General features: G+C 42.1%; 2 protein-coding genes across 2 annotated transcripts in view; both read right to left on the bottom strand.

Moving 5' to 3' along the window:
* LOC104485147 (tyrosine 3-monooxygenase) overlaps nt 1-6,835 on the bottom strand; it is a 33,221-nt gene extending 26,386 nt beyond the window's left edge. Inside the window, exons 1-3 of the mRNA XM_086740146.1 lie at nt 6,629-6,835; nt 5,535-5,709; nt 1,989-2,077 (exon numbers count right to left, since the gene is read on the bottom strand). Of these exons, the coding sequence (XP_086596272.1) occupies nt 1,989-2,077; nt 5,535-5,709; nt 6,629-6,835 (471 nt within the window). The remainder of the gene's footprint in view (nt 1-1,988; nt 2,078-5,534; nt 5,710-6,628) is intronic.
* A 2,485-nt stretch (nt 6,836-9,320) lies between these two features.
* PAH (phenylalanine hydroxylase) overlaps nt 9,321-17,036 on the bottom strand; it is a 42,592-nt gene continuing 34,876 nt past the window's right edge. The window contains exons 10-13 of the mRNA XM_086754392.1: nt 16,940-17,035; nt 16,471-16,604; nt 13,383-13,498; nt 9,321-12,767 (exon numbers count right to left, since the gene is read on the bottom strand). Coding sequence (XP_086610518.1) covers nt 12,724-12,767; nt 13,383-13,498; nt 16,471-16,604; nt 16,940-17,035 — 390 coding nt within the window. The 3' untranslated portion in view covers nt 9,321-12,723. The remainder of the gene's footprint in view (nt 12,768-13,382; nt 13,499-16,470; nt 16,605-16,939; nt 17,036) is intronic.

The raw sequence follows: 17,036 nt of genomic DNA, 5'->3' as shown, positions 1-17,036 counted from the left end.
CATCTGTTTGCTTTTCTGGCCATTAAAGAACAAAGTGAAGGTGTTGATATTCATAGCCAAACTGCCTATTTGGTAGTAAATGCATATGCAAAATCTCTGCTGAGCTACCTGTACTTCAGCATATTTGGTAGTTTCTTCCAGACTGTTCATTTCTGAGCCATGCTCAGCAGCACAGTAAATGAGCCCGCATTGTGCTCCCTCCTGCCGCAGACAAATGATTTTCAGTGCCTGAGCTAAATTGTTTCAAGCTAGTTTAGGTATTTCTACATTGCACTGAATTCTGCAGTCTAGAGTTATCTCCAGTTAATACTTTGGTAACTCTGCACTGCTAGTGCTTTCTCTCATTCTTTTCACTGCTCACATCTGTTTGGCAAAGTAAGAGGGGAACTTAGCCCAGTTCAAAGAATTCCCAATGTGCATTCGTTTCCCTCATGAGAAACAGCCTCAGAGCTAGCTCAGGAAAACGACCAATACTTGGATTGTTTCTATATGAAAGATGTGAAGAAGAATGAAAGATGTCCTTGATAAGGAGGAAATGAAGCTTTCCTAGAGCATTATAGTTTGATAAGTGATTCTCAAAAATAGAAGATCAACCTGTAAAGTTTGGGTTTTTTTTTTTTTGTATCACACAGGACTGTACATCACTACAACATTAACATTATGTAGGTTGTTAATTAAAGAGTCTAAATAGAATTCAGACACTTGGAGAAGGGAATGACAAAATCTTGTAGATTCTGTTGGCATTCACCTAATTCTTCTTTGCACTTTTCAGGGCAAAGTCTGTGCTTCTTTTCCTTTTCATGCATCAGTTCTGTGTGATGCTTGGCAGAACACTTCACAACAATTCTGTGACCTACCTTGGCAGTCAGCAAATGGCCCTTTGGAGTCTCTTATTTGTCTGTACCTAACTCATATCTCATCTGTACTAAAGTTAGAAAATTTTGATGAGAAATGAAGGTTTGTTTGTTTGTTCCCAGTACTTTGCCTTACTATTATCATCACTAGAGCAGAACTCTAGAGTGTATTTTTGCTCTTCCTTCTCTAGAGTTTGTGCTTATGGCAAAGCTAAGAGTACACATACAAAACTATTATGAGGAAAGCTCTTTCTGAGGCCCATTTAGTCAAGACCTACTACCTGAATCCAAGGGAAAGCCCGTCACAAGCATTCTAATAGTATTTTGCAAAGGGCTATCAATAAATACTGCCAAAATCCTGACTCCAAAGACCTTATGAAAAGTCAGATGTAAATTAGGATTATAATCTTTCCAACTTTCTTCCTGTTTAAAATTTAGACGCTTACCTCAACTGAAATGTCTAGAACTTTCAAGCTTCTCTAGTCACATTCAAATCTCAGTTCGGCTCTGCCATGTATTTGTCGTCTTTTCTGTCTAGATGATTTTTGCAAGTCTAAGCATAATACTACCTTCTGTGAGATCTGAGAATCTGGTATTTATTAGTGACTAGTTCTTTGCCACTTGTCCTCATTACTATCCTCTTTACATCTGCACTTGAATGAGATTCTTGGCATGTGGAAAATTAAAAATGTAGATATGGAATATCTGAAAGGTCAAAACACAGAAAATGCAAAAAGCAGAACGCTGGGGAACTTGACTCTTATGTGGACCAGCTAGCACAAAGTGGATATACTTCAAATATATCAGAGGTGAAATAATAAACAAGAGATTTATTTTTAACTAAACGATGAAATGTAAACTTGTGCTAAAGAATGTGTTGAATAGAAATAATTTCAGCATGTGTCTGATGTTAATCATGTGTACCTTGATGAATCAGGACCCACAAGCTTTTCTCATTATTAAGAAGTTATTCATTCAATACTCCCTAATTCCGCTGAAGACCAGCCTTTATCTGATCCTTCATTTTTTCTGTCCTTTCCTGACTCTTTCTTTACTCCTGAAATTTTCCTTACAAAAATTTCCCTACAGAAACCTTCTTTTTGAAAAATGAAATAACAGTAACATCAAACTTACAGGGTGACCATGGTCCAAACTAGGATCATACTTAGTGATCAGATGGTGACATCTGTCCAGATCTTGGATTTTTCTGGGGAACCACGGCACTGGAGAGAAAGCAACAAGAGTTAAATGAGATAGAATAAAATATTTTTTTAAGACATAGAAAATAATTGTGCTGAAGATTATAAGCTTTCTGTTCATCAATATCTAAGAATATTCATATCTACATGTCACCACACGCCAGCAGTTGACATAATTTGCCAACCAAGCCGGCAGACTGGGTGAAAAATTATCTGAAACTAACCTGCAGTGATAAACTCTCAGTTTTCATTAGGAGAAACAATTTTTAAAGGCAAAAAGATTTCTTTTAAGCCAAATCAGATGTTCTGTTTGACACAGCACAGCAAATGTATTTCTACATTTTGTATTTAGGAAAATATTTTGGTCTTGTCTAAAAAGTAGTCTTAAATTTTCATACATTTAGAAGTGAAAACACAGTTTAGAAAGAAAATATGACATTTCTAGAAACAAAACAGGCCAAGAAGTATCCTGACTTCAAGTTTTTTCCTTCTGGCTCCTTTTTTTTTTTTAGCAAAATTACTCTAGCATTAGCTGAATTTCCAAACAGTTTCCTTCCCCTGAAGTGGTGACCTTTTCTGGTGAATAAAATAAAAATAAAGTGTGCTCCTTTTAATTTATGTGCCAGCATTTATAACCAATTAATTTTAAAAATACTGAAAAAATACCAAGTTGATACTGCTTTCTGAGGTCAAACTGAGTCAAACTGATGCTGTGATCAGACTTAGCTTGTTACAGCTCAGAAAAAGTCTGTTCGGAGTCATCTTAATCTCATACTGGATAAGAGACTAGATATCTCTATACTGAATGGCAAATTTAGCTTTAGCCCTGTTATGTTATATCCAGGCACAGCCAGTTCACAAAGGTACAAGGCTACAAATACACACTGATGCTGGGAAATCCCATTTTTTTCATGCAACTATGGCCAATTCTGCTTTAAGAACAAAGAAATACAAGACTGTCTTGCATCACCCTGGAGTTTTTTTTTTTTTTGCTGAGCCTTTGTCTTCAGCTGTACCAATGATTCTGCATGCAAGATGCCTATCTTGCCATCTATGGCCGTATCTCCTGAAAATCTGTACCTGATCATAAGTCCCCCACTGTATATCCCCATACACATCTTGCCCATCCTTTTCTGAGTCCAGGGAGAGGGCAGACAGTCTAAGGGAGAGAAGAGGAAGGACCATGGCAGAACCCTTGGCTTGGTCACAGAAACAGATGCAGGCAATAAAACAGGGATAGTGCTGACAGATGTCAGTTTGGCTGCATCCGTGTCTGCTTCATGGAAGCAGAGGTAACCACTGCTTTCTCAACTGAGTACCAAAAAAATTTGGGTTAAAGCCACTACAGGAAGGGCATCATCTCATCACTGTTCTTCAGCAAACTGCCTGGGTAGGCCTGTCTGGCTCACCTTAAAACTCCAAAGAAAAGAATAGTAAGTCTGTGCGGGTTAAAAACCAGATTAATCCAGAAGCTGGAGCCTCGGGTTACAGGGTGTAGCCAGAATGTACGTATTTGCATCTTCCCAGTAAAATAACTGCTGACCAGTAAGCATGTTTATACAACTTAGATATCTCTTAGTTACCAATATGCTCTCATAGGCATTTGCAAACCCCAGTAGAAACTGAAGCTGTAGCTAGCCTCTTTCAATAAGATGCACTGCCACTTTCAATAAAATACACCAGTAAAATGCACCACTAGCCAGTCTTAGACCTAGGGGCTAGCTGAGCTGAAAGTCCTCTGACACTTTAGCATCCTTGAATTCACCTCAATAGGACCAAAACCACAAAGATCTTTAAGGCCAAAACCTCCAAATTCCCAGTTCTTGCTGATGGCCACACCTAAGGTCTCTGTGTGGACCACAAATACTGACTCTCTGACCTTTTCATCTTTAAATCAAATAAACTTCTTAGGGCACTACTGAATTCTGGGGTCTGAAACACCCAAAAAAGATTACAAACTAAGGAGTACTGTGTGTAAGTCTGAGGTAAGAGTCTGGCCATTTTCATGCCAAGTATATTAATTCTAGCATCATTACGTCCAAAACAAGCCTGATTACTTTTATGATTGCTATTCAAAACAATAAGAAAAAGGAAGTTGTGAAGAAAATTATATCTCTAATACTTCTTTGCTTTAACCATAAACACATCCTATTTTAACAGTCCTTTGTTTTTATTGTAAATTCCAGTCCCAGCACACCTGAAACTAACTGCTACTTCTGAGAACAAACATCTCAACTCCCCAGAAAATCGTAAATAAATGCTTCTTCAGCACCAAAACTCTCTTTGGCTCTCCAGTTTCCCTGGTGACAGTGATACTCTCTTGATATCCCCGGAGCCCCTGAGAACAGCTTGTCATGGACTGCCTCTCATTGCTAGCCTGAAAGTGAATTTCAAGCAACACCTAAAGGTGTCCAAACAGGACTGTATTAGCTAAACGGGCCCTGGGGATTTGTGCCTAGCCTTGTCAAGGGTGGGAAACCTCATGCCAATCCTGTATTCAGACAACTCAACCTATGAGCTGGACCCCCAGCCTTCTCATCTATCAGGAGCACCTCTGGCATCCTCAGGGTTGTATTAAAGGTCTCTAACAGCTTGCTGTACTCACTAATCTCCTACCCGCCTGTAAACAGGAAAAATATCAGTCTGCCTCTGGCAAACTCACTTTCCATCCTGATGACTGGTAGGTATGGTGACTCAAATACAGCACAGACAGTGGAGTAGCCACTTGCAGCACTTAGCCAGGTGAAATACTGTTCCTAAACTGTGACCTTTAAAGGTACACAACCTCCGAACATACTTTTCAGGTTCCTGGGAAAATGCCTGATGCTCTGTTACTCCAGATTTGGCAGTAGGTCTGTTCTCTGCAAAAAGCTCATCCCCTGGTTTTCTGCTGAGACTGTCTCCCTCTTGCACTCTGGAAGCTTCCTCAAGCTGGTTGCATTTAACTCTTTTCAGTGGAGAAGAAATCTACCTACAGGCAATACTACTGGACCCAGATGGCAGAGGACACCAAAACAAACAGCTACTGCTTCTTTTAACAAAACCAACACAATACAGTACAAGCAAATGAAACATTTAGACCCTCTGCTGTATCATTGCGCTACCACCAAGTGTCTGTGTTTGCCTCAGAGTTGCCTGTTCTCTGCACAGCTCTCAGCTCCTAGCCCCTGATCTTCCTGTAATTGAGGAGTTTCCAGTTTCTCCTCAGCTTCTTGTTTTACTGCTCTATCCTTCTCATCTCCCTTTTTGCTGGAATGCCTTTATCACCTCAGTTCCCCTGGCTATGACAAAGTGCCTCCCTTTCCACACCAATGGGAATGGTCTAAATTCAGGGAAAACAGTCACACAGTGACAAAAAATGAATGCATCCTCACCTGCTTTCTGGACTAATTAAACCACTATTGTGAAGTTAATGCAAAAAAAAAAAAAAGTTATTCCAAAAAGAAACAAAACAGCACTAACAGATGCGTACATTTCTTACCTTTGTCTTCTCTGCTAGTTTTCACATCCTCTGCTACTGTCTTTAAGGAAGTGATAAGGATGCTAACATCAGCACTGTGAACTTCACATGCAACAAAGATGTCAAGATCATCAGAAGAGTTCTTGGGCTTTTTGGCTCGTCTGGTTTCAAAGTGATGGATTTGAGTTTCAAACATCTGCAGGAGCCAGATATTCATATGATGAAGCTTCTCCAAAGACTGAAAATCCAGGTAAGCCTCAATACACTTCTACAATGTCTTTAAAAGATGACTAAAAGATGTCTTAACAAGAAATGCGTGTTGAGCAATGAAGCCTAATAATGCCCAGCTTAGGAAGTAAAATACAGGCAGAGCTAAAGATGAAACACTGTAGAATTAGGTAGAGATAGATGGAGATGAAAGATGAGATACTGCTGACTGTAGCATTTAATCTGTGCAGAAATAACAAATGAGTGTCTGGGTAACTCTTAAGACCCTGGCAGAATGAAAGCAGATCTATTGATGTATAATAACACCATAATCATTAAATAATTGCAAGCGATTAAAAATAAGTAACAAATATAATACTTCTCTTTTGAGTCATTCATTTTCACAGATGAGAGTGAGCACCTGGTAGGGATATTTCAAGTGGTCAGAATATACAATGCCTGTATGGTTTACAGCTCTTGTATTCTCTATATTTCCTGCCAAATATGCAGACAAAATTCATTGGCTTCTAACATCCTCACAATCTGAGTGCTTGAAATGCTGGCCTGTTGTTTAGTCGTGGCTGGCCACCACAACTGCTAAAAAGAAATAATAGATTGGTATCTGCTCTGAACAGCCCTTACATAAAATGGTGATTCTTCTAAATTACTGCATCCAGCTGCTCCCTCCCTCCAAAGCACTTTCCTTCTTCATCTGGAGAGGCCAGCCAACCTCTTTGAGCAGCTGTAGTAAAACAGGGACAATGAGAGAGAGGGAAGGCAGGTGGAGGCATAAGTCAGGCAGGGAGCAGGAGAGGGGTGAGAGAGGGGGAGATGCAAAGTGGGAGAGGTAAAGGCAGTAGGGATAGAAGAGAGGGCTCAGTGGAGGAAGGGAATGATGAGGTCCATACCTCAAAGACTTTGGCTGCCTTAGAGAGCTCCATCTTCCTCACGTTGCAGAGAGTGAGGGTCAGGAAGAGAGTGGCTCTGCCATCTTCTCTCTCCCATCCTCCCGAGTCCAGGCTGCCTCGGCTGTTCAATGACTCCATGCCATGCATCTCTTTCTCCTTGCTGGCCTCTTCCTTTTGGCCTGAGATCCCCATCAAGTCAGTCTTCATTGGGAGACAGGGGGAGTGGATTGCAATTGCCAGGTGTTAAGTGGAAACTGCCTGAGGATGTGGGTGCTTCTCCCAGAGCAATGGCCAGAGGATGTAGCGGGACTGAGATGCAGCGCATATATGTGGGTGATGAGATCAGAGCTGCCAGACAGCAGCAAAGCAAGCTGGTTGCTACTGTGTTATGTGTGGGGCTATTTATGTTGGCTATGCCAGGCACATCAAGGGAAACTACCTGCGTAGGATATGCTCAAGAGCCCAAGATAACCCTCCTCCTCTGGGCAGCTTCAAAGCGCGGCCCTCCTGTCCTGTTTGAAGGTGTCTGCCAGCTGTTCAACCCTGGAGATGGACTCCTTTGTGGAGAGACAATTAGCCAGAACCCCATTTACATCTCCCAGTCTGGACTGTCCTGCACATTGCCTGAGGTTGCCCTTCCTCTCCACCCTGTCTTACCTCACTGGAGCCCTCTCGCCATTGACCATGCTCCCAGGAATCCAAAGGGGTTCTTCCCCCAAACCCTAGCCCAATCCAAGTGGTGTTCCCTCTGCACAAACACAATTGTGGGAGTGCCAGAGAGACCTGAGCCAGGGCCAAAGTTCATTGCCTACTTCTGAGCTTTTCTTGCTCATAGGATCTGACATGTTCTACCCTAGCCTCACAAGAGCTGAGTGCTGCCTTCAGGTTAAGTTCCTCTGTTGGAACTTGTTTCCGTCATTATTTTATCTCCAATGAAGTAGACTCTCAAAAATCCCAGGGTCACATCTTTCTCATAGCTGGCAGGACAAGCTCAAGAGGAAATAATCTCTGCTCCTGCCAGAGCATGGCATCCATTGATGTTCACAAATGTATTTCTAGGTATGAGCGCCCATATATTCATAGCCCAAGTTACCGTGTGCTGGAACCCTTGTGAAAGTCATCCTGCAGGCCCACAGAGAAGACCACCTCTCTGTCCTCCGTTTGCCAATGGAGCCATTTCTGACGTGCACCTTAGCTCATCCTGGCTGGGTCACATACCCCAGTGCTGTATTGCTCTTGCATCCTCCCTGACCAAGGAAGATAAAGACAGCACAACCAAATTTTGTTCTCCATAGACCATGGCAGCACCATTTTTCCCCTCGGCCTGAGACAGAGCACTAGGAAGGTCTTGATTTCCCCTGTTTTCCTGGCTGAGACAGAAAACCCAAGGTGAATTGTGGAGCACCAGGCTCAGGAGGCAAGTCTCAGCGTCCTAAGGAACACTGGCCCATCCCGACCTCGGTCTTTGCAGAGTGCAGTAGGTGCCAGCCTGGGAAGGGGTGCCTTCCCCGGGGTGCCCGCCCCTTCCGCCCCCCCCCCCCCGCCCCCGCGGGCAGGGTAGGGCAAGGCGGGCCGCTGTCCTCGGTGCTGAACCCGGCCCGGCTGCGGGACCCCCGCTCCACAGGCTGCCCCGGGCCCCCCCACCCCCGGCTCAGCTCGCATCCCAAGGGGGCTCCAAGAGGGCAAGGGGGAACTTCAGAGGCGACTGAATTGCAGCTGCAAATTGAACGGGGCAGAGGGAGAAGAAGTGGTCTTTAAGAGGGGGAAGGGGTCATCCCACTCCCACATTCCCCCAAGTGGTGGCAAGGCTGGGCACGGGAGAACAAGCTGAGCTGAGTCTGACTATCTGAGTTCAGACTGGGCCTTCCCCATGAAGGGTAAGTGCATGCATCCCCATACCCAGGCCACAAGCATGGCACAAATAATTGGCACAAGGTCTCTTGCCCCAGATACATGTGGACATGCAGGTGAAAGCCCTAGGTCTCCAGATGCATGTTTAAGGCACTGGTCACAAAAACAGCATGAGTGGGGACATCAGGCTCCTACGACTGTCTTTATGCTTTAGTGTCAGACTCCCATCTCTGTATGTTTGTACAGCACTAATCATTGTTCTGTGTATTAATTAAGGTTTCTGTATAGAGCCAGACCGGACGCATCAATCAGTGTGACAGTTGAAGCAGCATAAGCAGAGCTTTGCAGCCCACTGCAAGACCAGCACAGAGAGCTCTGGCTCTCCAGGTAGTGAAATGTCGTTGCGCAGCCAGTGGATACTCCAATACCAACTTGAATCCATGCTTGAGGCAGGCGCAGGAAGGCTTCACCCGTGATGTCACAGTGTAAGTCAGCTCTGCTGAGACATCCCAGAGTCCTGCTTTCAGGACTTTTGGGAACCTCTAGAGCGCAGGAGGAGAGGTTTCAGGCTGGGTGTTGCCCCTATACAAGGGTTGTAGGACAGTGTGTCATCCTTTCCCATGGGGACAGGCAGTTTCTCCACGCAGAAGGTGGGAATCTCCCACTCCAAGAGTAGGCTCACCCCTTCTTGTGCAGCCCCTGGAGTGGGTGCTTTAAAAGGCCATGGGTACTTTAAAAGGCCATGGCTGATTGCCACAAACAACCTGCTCATTTTTGATATGTTCCCATTATGAATATCTCCATCCTGTATGAGCATAGCGCTATTCATTTGAGACAGATGTAACATTAATATTTCTGTTTATTTAGGTCAGTTTAAATGGTTACATTTGAACATTAAAAAAAGTCTTCTCTGCCAACTGCCAGAATGGTTTGAAGCAGCAAAGAGCCAGGCTTTAAAAGAATGCACTCCTGTGGGATCCTCTTGTGCTTAATCCCTGTTTTAACAATTTCTGCATCCTTTGGGGAATAAAGCATCCCTGCTTCAAGGCTGCTGCCGTATCTAGGCATCTTAAGACACCTTAGAGGAGACCACTTCCCTGTGTAACCTGTGCTGACAACTTCCCCTTCCATCACCATCACTGACCTTGGCCAAGGCCACTGCGAAGGATGAGGGCCTCATGAGAAGGCTTCTTTGGTCACCTGAAACACAGCTGGAGATGAGGACATCAAAGAATGTGAACGTAGTGGGATAGAAGAGAGAAAGGTCACTTAAAAGAGTACCTTGGGATAGGTTAGTCAGAACAGCATACAAAGATGTACAGAGTATGCAAAGGTAGAGCAATCAAGGCTTTGCTGTACATTTCTAGGCAATTACACACATCAAGATATTATTTTTCTTATATCAGTTTCATGATCTTGTCTGAATGAGTGATACTCAACCAGTGCAAGACAGCCTTTTTTGAGTTGGAACCCACCTCAAATGGGTATTCCCCCCTAGCTGGGTATTTAATTCTGATCCACCTGTGTGGATCACTTTACAAAGAGGAGTTACACTGGCCAGATAACTGGCCAATTTGCTACACAATTTTAATTTTCTTTAGCATGGAAATAAGAAGTCATCTATTCAGAAGTACTGTTTTAAAAGGAGCTTATTTGTACTCTTTAAAGCACATATGCACAGTTAATTTGTTTTGCAAGAAAATCTACTTTCAGTGTATTTCCTCTGCTCTTAAAACACTGAGCATTTAACTTTTTCTCATCTCTGTCTTGCTGAGCAGCTATGTTATGCTACTTTGGCTGGAGTTATTGCTTATGTAAACCTGCATTAAGGGACACGGAATCAGATATGTGGCATCAATGCTCTGTAACCATTCCACTTGCACATAAAAGACAACCATGAATTCTGGGTTCCCAATATCACTAAAGATTTACTGATGCTGTCACTCATAACAACAGCCATAAGCAAAGGAGCTTGGAAAGCTATTTGAGGATTAGTTTGAAAGACTTAATCCTTGATATGAAATTGTCTCTTCATGGTACACAGTTATCTTGTGGGTCCTACCATATTAAGGAGAAAAATACAGGCTACTTTCACACTGAAAATACGTGCCAAGCAGGACTGAAAGATCTACACAGACATTGTCATGAGAAAAAAAAAAAAAGGAAGAAAAAAGATACAGAGATAAAAAAGCTTACTTCAAAGCACCAAAATGATACCATTTTGCATAAGTATATGTCTATTGAAAAGGGTTCCAGCTGGTATGCTTAGATTAATGTTATTACTCACCATAAATAAAATGGAAACAGCTGTACTTTCTATGTCCCTAAAGGGTGATGCTTACATTAAAGCTCCATTGATTTTCAAACTATAAATACAAGAGTAGTACAATAGTAGGTATGAGACTTGTGGACTTTCAAATCCCTCTCCACCCTCGGATCTTCTAACAGAAATGTGACTCCTGAATCATGTTAGTGTCATGATGCAGAATTGTTTTCAGCTGGAAATACTATTCCGCTTTGCTTTACTCCATTATTTTCCAATGTACAAGGGCTGATCTCCTTCCTCCTTCAACTAGCGAGCTACAGGGAGGCGTTATACAATGCGGACCAGTCCAGGGGGCCATTTAGCTGCTTTGAGTGAAAGTTATTGGATAAAATACAGAAAGAGCTTTCTGAACAGCCAAACTCATCTCTCCCCATGGCTCAGCCATTGAGTTAAGCTGGATTCACCCTTGCTTGCATTTGCTGCCTCAGTCAAGCTATACTCAGGAAGAATAAAACTGCTTTAACCAAAAAAAAAAAAAAAAAAAAAGGAGATTAAAGCTTAAGTAAGAGAAGGAAGGAGACTCCAAAAAGTATCATGACTTAGGAGCTGTATTGAAAGATATCATGTTTGGGTTTGAGTGCATTCAGACTGTGACATGCAACACAGCTAAGCCAAGTCTTCCATAGCTGTGATGAGGGCTTTAGCCACAGATAAAGTGAGTTAGGAGTTGGAAGGCTCTGATGTCTTCAGCTGTGTTTCAAGAACAACTTCTCCTCCATTTCCAATGTGTTGGTATCCACCTCCTGGATTTTGAGTCCAGAAAGTTAGGAGACACCTTGTAGCACTGCTGAATAAAGCACTCTCAGAGAAGGACACACACAACACAAGGCAGACTTCACACATCAATCTTCCACAATGACCAGCTGATTATGTCTATTAAGAGAGGTCTCTCCTTTCTGTAAGCTGATTGGTCCTGTATCAGCTCTGAATCATAACATTACACAACATTACAGCCAACACAGCTCTGAGACTGGACTAATAAGGCTTTGATGCCCTGTTAAAACATCTGCATGGTTTATTGCTTGCACAAAGTATCAGCAAACTGACCTCACATCCAACTGCAAAAAACCACACAGACTTGCTTTTAGGTAACTCTCCTCCAAAGGGGCTTTTTTGTAGGTACTATATCGAGGCACAGACTCCATGCTGTGGGTAGGCACTCTCAGTGCCTTCTTTAGGGACTCTGCTCTGCAAACTGATGACACATCACAGCATACAGCGTTCTTGATGCGCACAAACCTCTTTAGGATTAGTGCTTGTGCAAATACAATATGTTAATACACAGGGATACATCTTTGCTAATGAAGCTGCAGAATATTTGCTATCTTTTCTCCCAGCATCTGTGCTTTCGATCAATGGCAACCCCACATCTTTAAGAAAAAAAAATCAGCATAGAGGTGCTTGTGTGTAAAAGTAGAGGTACAGAGGGCGAAGTAGTATATGTATATGCCTTGAAAGGTGTAGAGTTTGGGACTCGTGGGAACTTTGCACAAATGTGAGGGACTGAGGGGAGAATGACTGTGAGAGAAAGCAAGGTGGATTAGTCTGTTAGTCATTACCATCCTGGTTTTGGGCCCATGGTGGTAATACAACCTCACAGCTGCAGCAGACTATAGCTCTGCATGGTGGAGATCTTCTGCTAATCTTTGGCACAAGAGATCTGAAGGCTTTCTTCAGATTCTCAGAACTAAGGTGATTTTTTGCATTACTGAGAAAAAAAATGGATTAGTGTCTGAAGGCCAAAAGAGTCAAGGGTCACTTGTAGGTGTTTCTCCACTAATCTATAGTAATTAAGATATATAACATAAGCATTCATGCAATACATAGGAAGATAATAGACTGAGACTAGATGCAGACTGGTATTTGCACATGGCAGCTTCCAGTCAGTAGGCAATGATTAGCAAGTTACAGAGAATCTTCATTTTATCTTCTGAAGGGCATTGCAAAGGATTCCCATCTCACCTGCAAAGGAAAGAATCAGAGCAGTTAATCCTACAGCTAGCCCATTTCTAACACTCCTGTATATGTTTATCCTTTATATCTATTCCTTTAAGGAAAAAGGTGAACAAAAATGTACTGAATTTCACACATATATTAGGGTCTTACTGGAGCAAGATTTGCAGAGCTAGCCCTTTGCCTTCATCAGCCATACAAGGATGGCTCACAGAATCAGGGGAGCTGGCTTTTACCAGGCTAGCCAATGTTAGGGGGGAAATGTGTCAGAAAAAGGCTAGAGTGGCAAAAAGAAATGTCATTAAACCCAAGATTTTCCTTTTCTTCCTTACTGAGATGAGCTAGAGCCATGCATCAGAATCTATCACAAGGCCCTCTGGCCTTTCCTAGCACCTTCCACTAAAACTGGATATCTCAGATGAAACAAACTACAGTCAAGTAGAAATGCTATTTTGAAGCTTGGTTAGAATTAGGAAGCAATTTTTGCACCAGAAAGGAGATGTGTGCTGCTTGAACTTGGTCAGGCTCAGAGCATTAAATACAACCAGATGAAATCTGCTTTGTGGTTGCTATTTCTGATCCAAGTTTTGAGGAATTCAAGGTAAAAAATCTGTAGTTCCTTACAATTGATAGTGTCAGCTAAGTTCTTCAGCTGCTTTGCATTGTCCAAGACTTCAATCCTCTGGGTGTAGGGATTGTACCGAACAGAGAAAGGACGAGGGATTGTTTGAGCAAATTTCCTGAGGCAAAAATACAAAAAGCACATACAAACTTGAAACGTTCCTTTTTTTTCAGTAACTCACTCTTTTCTTGGTGTGTGCATTTGAAGAGAGAAATTAGAAAATCTGCTAGAGGAAATAACTGAAATTCCTGCTGAGTGATCTGAGACCTACAGCAGTCTGTAACATGCTTGAATCTGCATTTGTCCTTACCAACCTTTGTATTTTTCCAAATAGGACTAATTATGCTATTGGCATGGCAACATTGCTCCTGATATAGGGCAACTATGTAGCTACCGGGATTTGCCAAACTTGAAAACTTCATTTTCCTTTCAGTAATGTAAAATATAGGAATCTTGATCCAAGTCTGCAATTCCTGGGAAAGTAAAGTCAAGTACCTATGCCATCCTGGCATGCCAAGGAGCAAGCAGTGTGCTAACTCCTGGTATGGTTGGTAGTAGCTTCCAGGTCATTACAAAGATAGGAGAGAGTCAATGGAGTGAAACAGCATTCCACCACCACTTATTTGCAGCCTTCTGTTCTGCAAAATAGTTAATTCCATGGCAGACTCTTTAAGATTTTGGTATCTTGGGAAAACATTAATTTGCATGACCACAGAACTGTGGAAAGGAGGACTCTGAATGGGATGAGACAGTCAGAGCTATTGTTCCAGGCTCCTTGTAGACCCCAGCAGGATACTGGATTATATATCTGTTTTGGATTACTGAACTTATTGCTGAAAGAGGAAGGAAAGCACGCAGGAGTTGATTATGGAGCCCCACTACACAGACTGTGACCCAGCATGGTAAATCCCATATGCCCAGAACAGCGGAATATGCTGGATGCCACCTCCACATTGTCCCTTCAGTTTAGTCCTAATTATTATCAGCTAAGGCCATTGTCTCAAATAAAGTTCAGTGTAAGCAGGCCACAAGGTGTGACAATGGGAATAATATTGGCTGGGATGAAAGTGTTTAGTGGCATCAGTCCAGTTTTTCTAAGGGGAGACATCCACATTAGAAGAGAGTATTCCTAAATCTCAGCTGAAGGTAAGATCCTAATTAGAAGATGAATGTCTTAAGCTGAAATATTTTAGGTCAGCTTTAGGATAATTTTTCAGGAAGGTTTTACATTACTCACAAACACACATGTCCAGATGCAAGCCATGAACACAGGCACTGGACCAACCTCCACGCCTCTATTTCAATTTAACCAGCTTTCCAATTTGGTCATTGAAATAATTAAAAGAGGCTCCAAGATCGTTTTTATAGAGTAAGGCAGCATCTTCCCTTTTCTCAAGCAACTTGCTACTCAGTTAGAGAAGTATACAGAGAAGATATAAACTATGGGCAGGATATTAACAGTACAAACCAGAAGAGAGGACCATCTTTCTCAGGTAGTAACCCAGAGAAAAGGGCAGAAGGAGAGGCTGCAGGCTTATGACAACTGAGAAAGCAGCAGGGGAGGTAGCTAGGAAGACTTTGGAGCTGGGGAGCCTGGGGCAGCAGAATATCTTGGGTCTCAGTATGTGCTTGTCTGTGAATGGGAGAAAGACAGAAGAGACTGCAGGTCTGGGACAAGTTCCTGTGTGGCATCTCCAAGTGAAAAGTTTGTTGAGTGTGAACCCCCAGGGGCTTGGCTGACATCCAGAAATATGATGGTGCGTTTTTTAAACAGAAATATTGCTGTGAGGTAGAAGCCAAGCTGAATCCCCAAAACAATCCGAGCCCTTACTGTTTCAAGAACCAGAACTGAACCTGGGCCATTATTTCAAAGTCTTGTTGAACTGGAACTGAATCTGTATTTCAGTCACAGATGACTGAAAGATTTACTGTGTAGTCCTTGTAAACACATTGCTGGTAACAAGCTGGAGGCTCTGTATTAAGCTAACCACACAGGCCTCAGGATTGGGATTATTAGGCTTTCTTGCAGTTTTGTTTAGTTGTAATAGCAATTGTCTAATGACCATGGAGCTATTACCTTTTTTTTTTTTAGTTTTGCTTAATTCTGAATAACTATATGCTATAATGCCTCTTGTTAATAATTTTTATATAGGCAGGTATAGCAAGCAGTTACACTGTACAGAGTGAAGCCTGATCCCAAAGTAATGATGCAGCATGAAGGAGTACCAGCATGGGCTGATAACGGAGGCCTTAAACATGCAAGCATAGGATGACGCTGGTTGTCTCTGGGCTATCAACAACTCCCCACTGGTCTGTTATTCATAGTAAAGCAAACTTACGAGCTGAGAGGAAAAAAAAAAAGTTTTAGAGGAAACAAAAGGGACAAAGAAAAAATATTTAACATAAATTATAAAGTCAGAAGTAACATAGATTTGCAGACCAATGTAGAAAGAGCAAGAGGTAAGGCAGGTTAGAAAACATTAAAATGGCCCTGAGGAAAGCTTGAGCTGAGAAGGAAGAAAGGAAACATCAACACCATCAACCTTCTCAAAAAAGAGAGGAAGAAGCTCCATTCATTAACATCACAGCCCTGCTCTGGAGACCTAAGATGCTTATTACTTGACAGCTTCACCCCCCACCACCAGACCGAAACTGTTGACTTAAGACGCAAAAGAAAGTGTAAGGGTGAGCATAACTTCAGAGGAAAAAGAGTATATGCTAGGAGATTTTTTGTACGAGAACTTAGTATTGCTAAGGGGCCTTGTTTTGCATTAATTAGCTAGCTTTGATCCTAAGTGCTAGTATCATTACAGTTGGACTAATAAACATTGTTTGTTGCATTTTGGTTATACAGATGAAACTCTAAATTAGACTAATCACAAATTCTTGGCTTCATGTATAAAGTATGTTCCCTTTATTGCCCATAACAAGATTTTTAGTGTAACAACAGCTTAGTCTCTTTAAGCATTGCACATCTTTTTCTAATGCCTCTCAAAACATTACTGTAAATCCAAGAAATGTTATGGCACTGGGATCTAATGCATTGGCCATGGACAAGAAATCAGATCTTATATGGAATGACTGGATTACCTTAGCTTGTCTTTTGCATCTTTAAAACTTTCAGCAACATAGTAGACAGGCTGGAACTCAGTAACAGGGTATGTCTGCACAGCAGTCTTCTCCAGGACAAGAGGCTGAATCTCAGGCTTACTTGATAAACAATACTGTGAGCAAAAGGACAAGAAACTTATTTCAGTTTAAAAGTGCTTGAATTTGCTGTGAAAGAAAGATAGAGCTACTGAATGCCACCCAGACAGGAAAGAGTCGCTCCTGTGAAATACAATGACAATGTCACTTACTAGGAAAGAAGCAGGTATGAGTCCCCTGTGTTTGTACACACTGACACATTTATTAGAGCTCTTCAGTGAAGTACAACATTTCATGCTACTTCTGTGCACAGAGTAAGAAGCAAAATAAGGATCTGAAGACATTCAGATGAATTTCTGTAGAAATTTAAGTGATTATAAACATATTTGAAATGTTGTTTTATAGAACACACCTGCAACTCCCCAAATGAGGACAGCAGCCCTGCACCATACGCCTTGACTGAATCGCCTTCCTTACACAGTCCGAACTCCACCGTAAACCAATAAACC

This window comes from Chlamydotis macqueenii, chromosome 1, assembly GCF_036417535.1.
Source record: "Chlamydotis macqueenii isolate bChlMac1 chromosome 1, bChlMac1.mat, whole genome shotgun sequence".
NCBI classification, from domain to species: domain Eukaryota; kingdom Metazoa; phylum Chordata; class Aves; order Otidiformes; family Otididae; genus Chlamydotis; species Chlamydotis macqueenii.
Note: the sequence above shows the minus strand (reverse complement) of the source record. Positions and strands in the feature narration are given on the sequence as shown.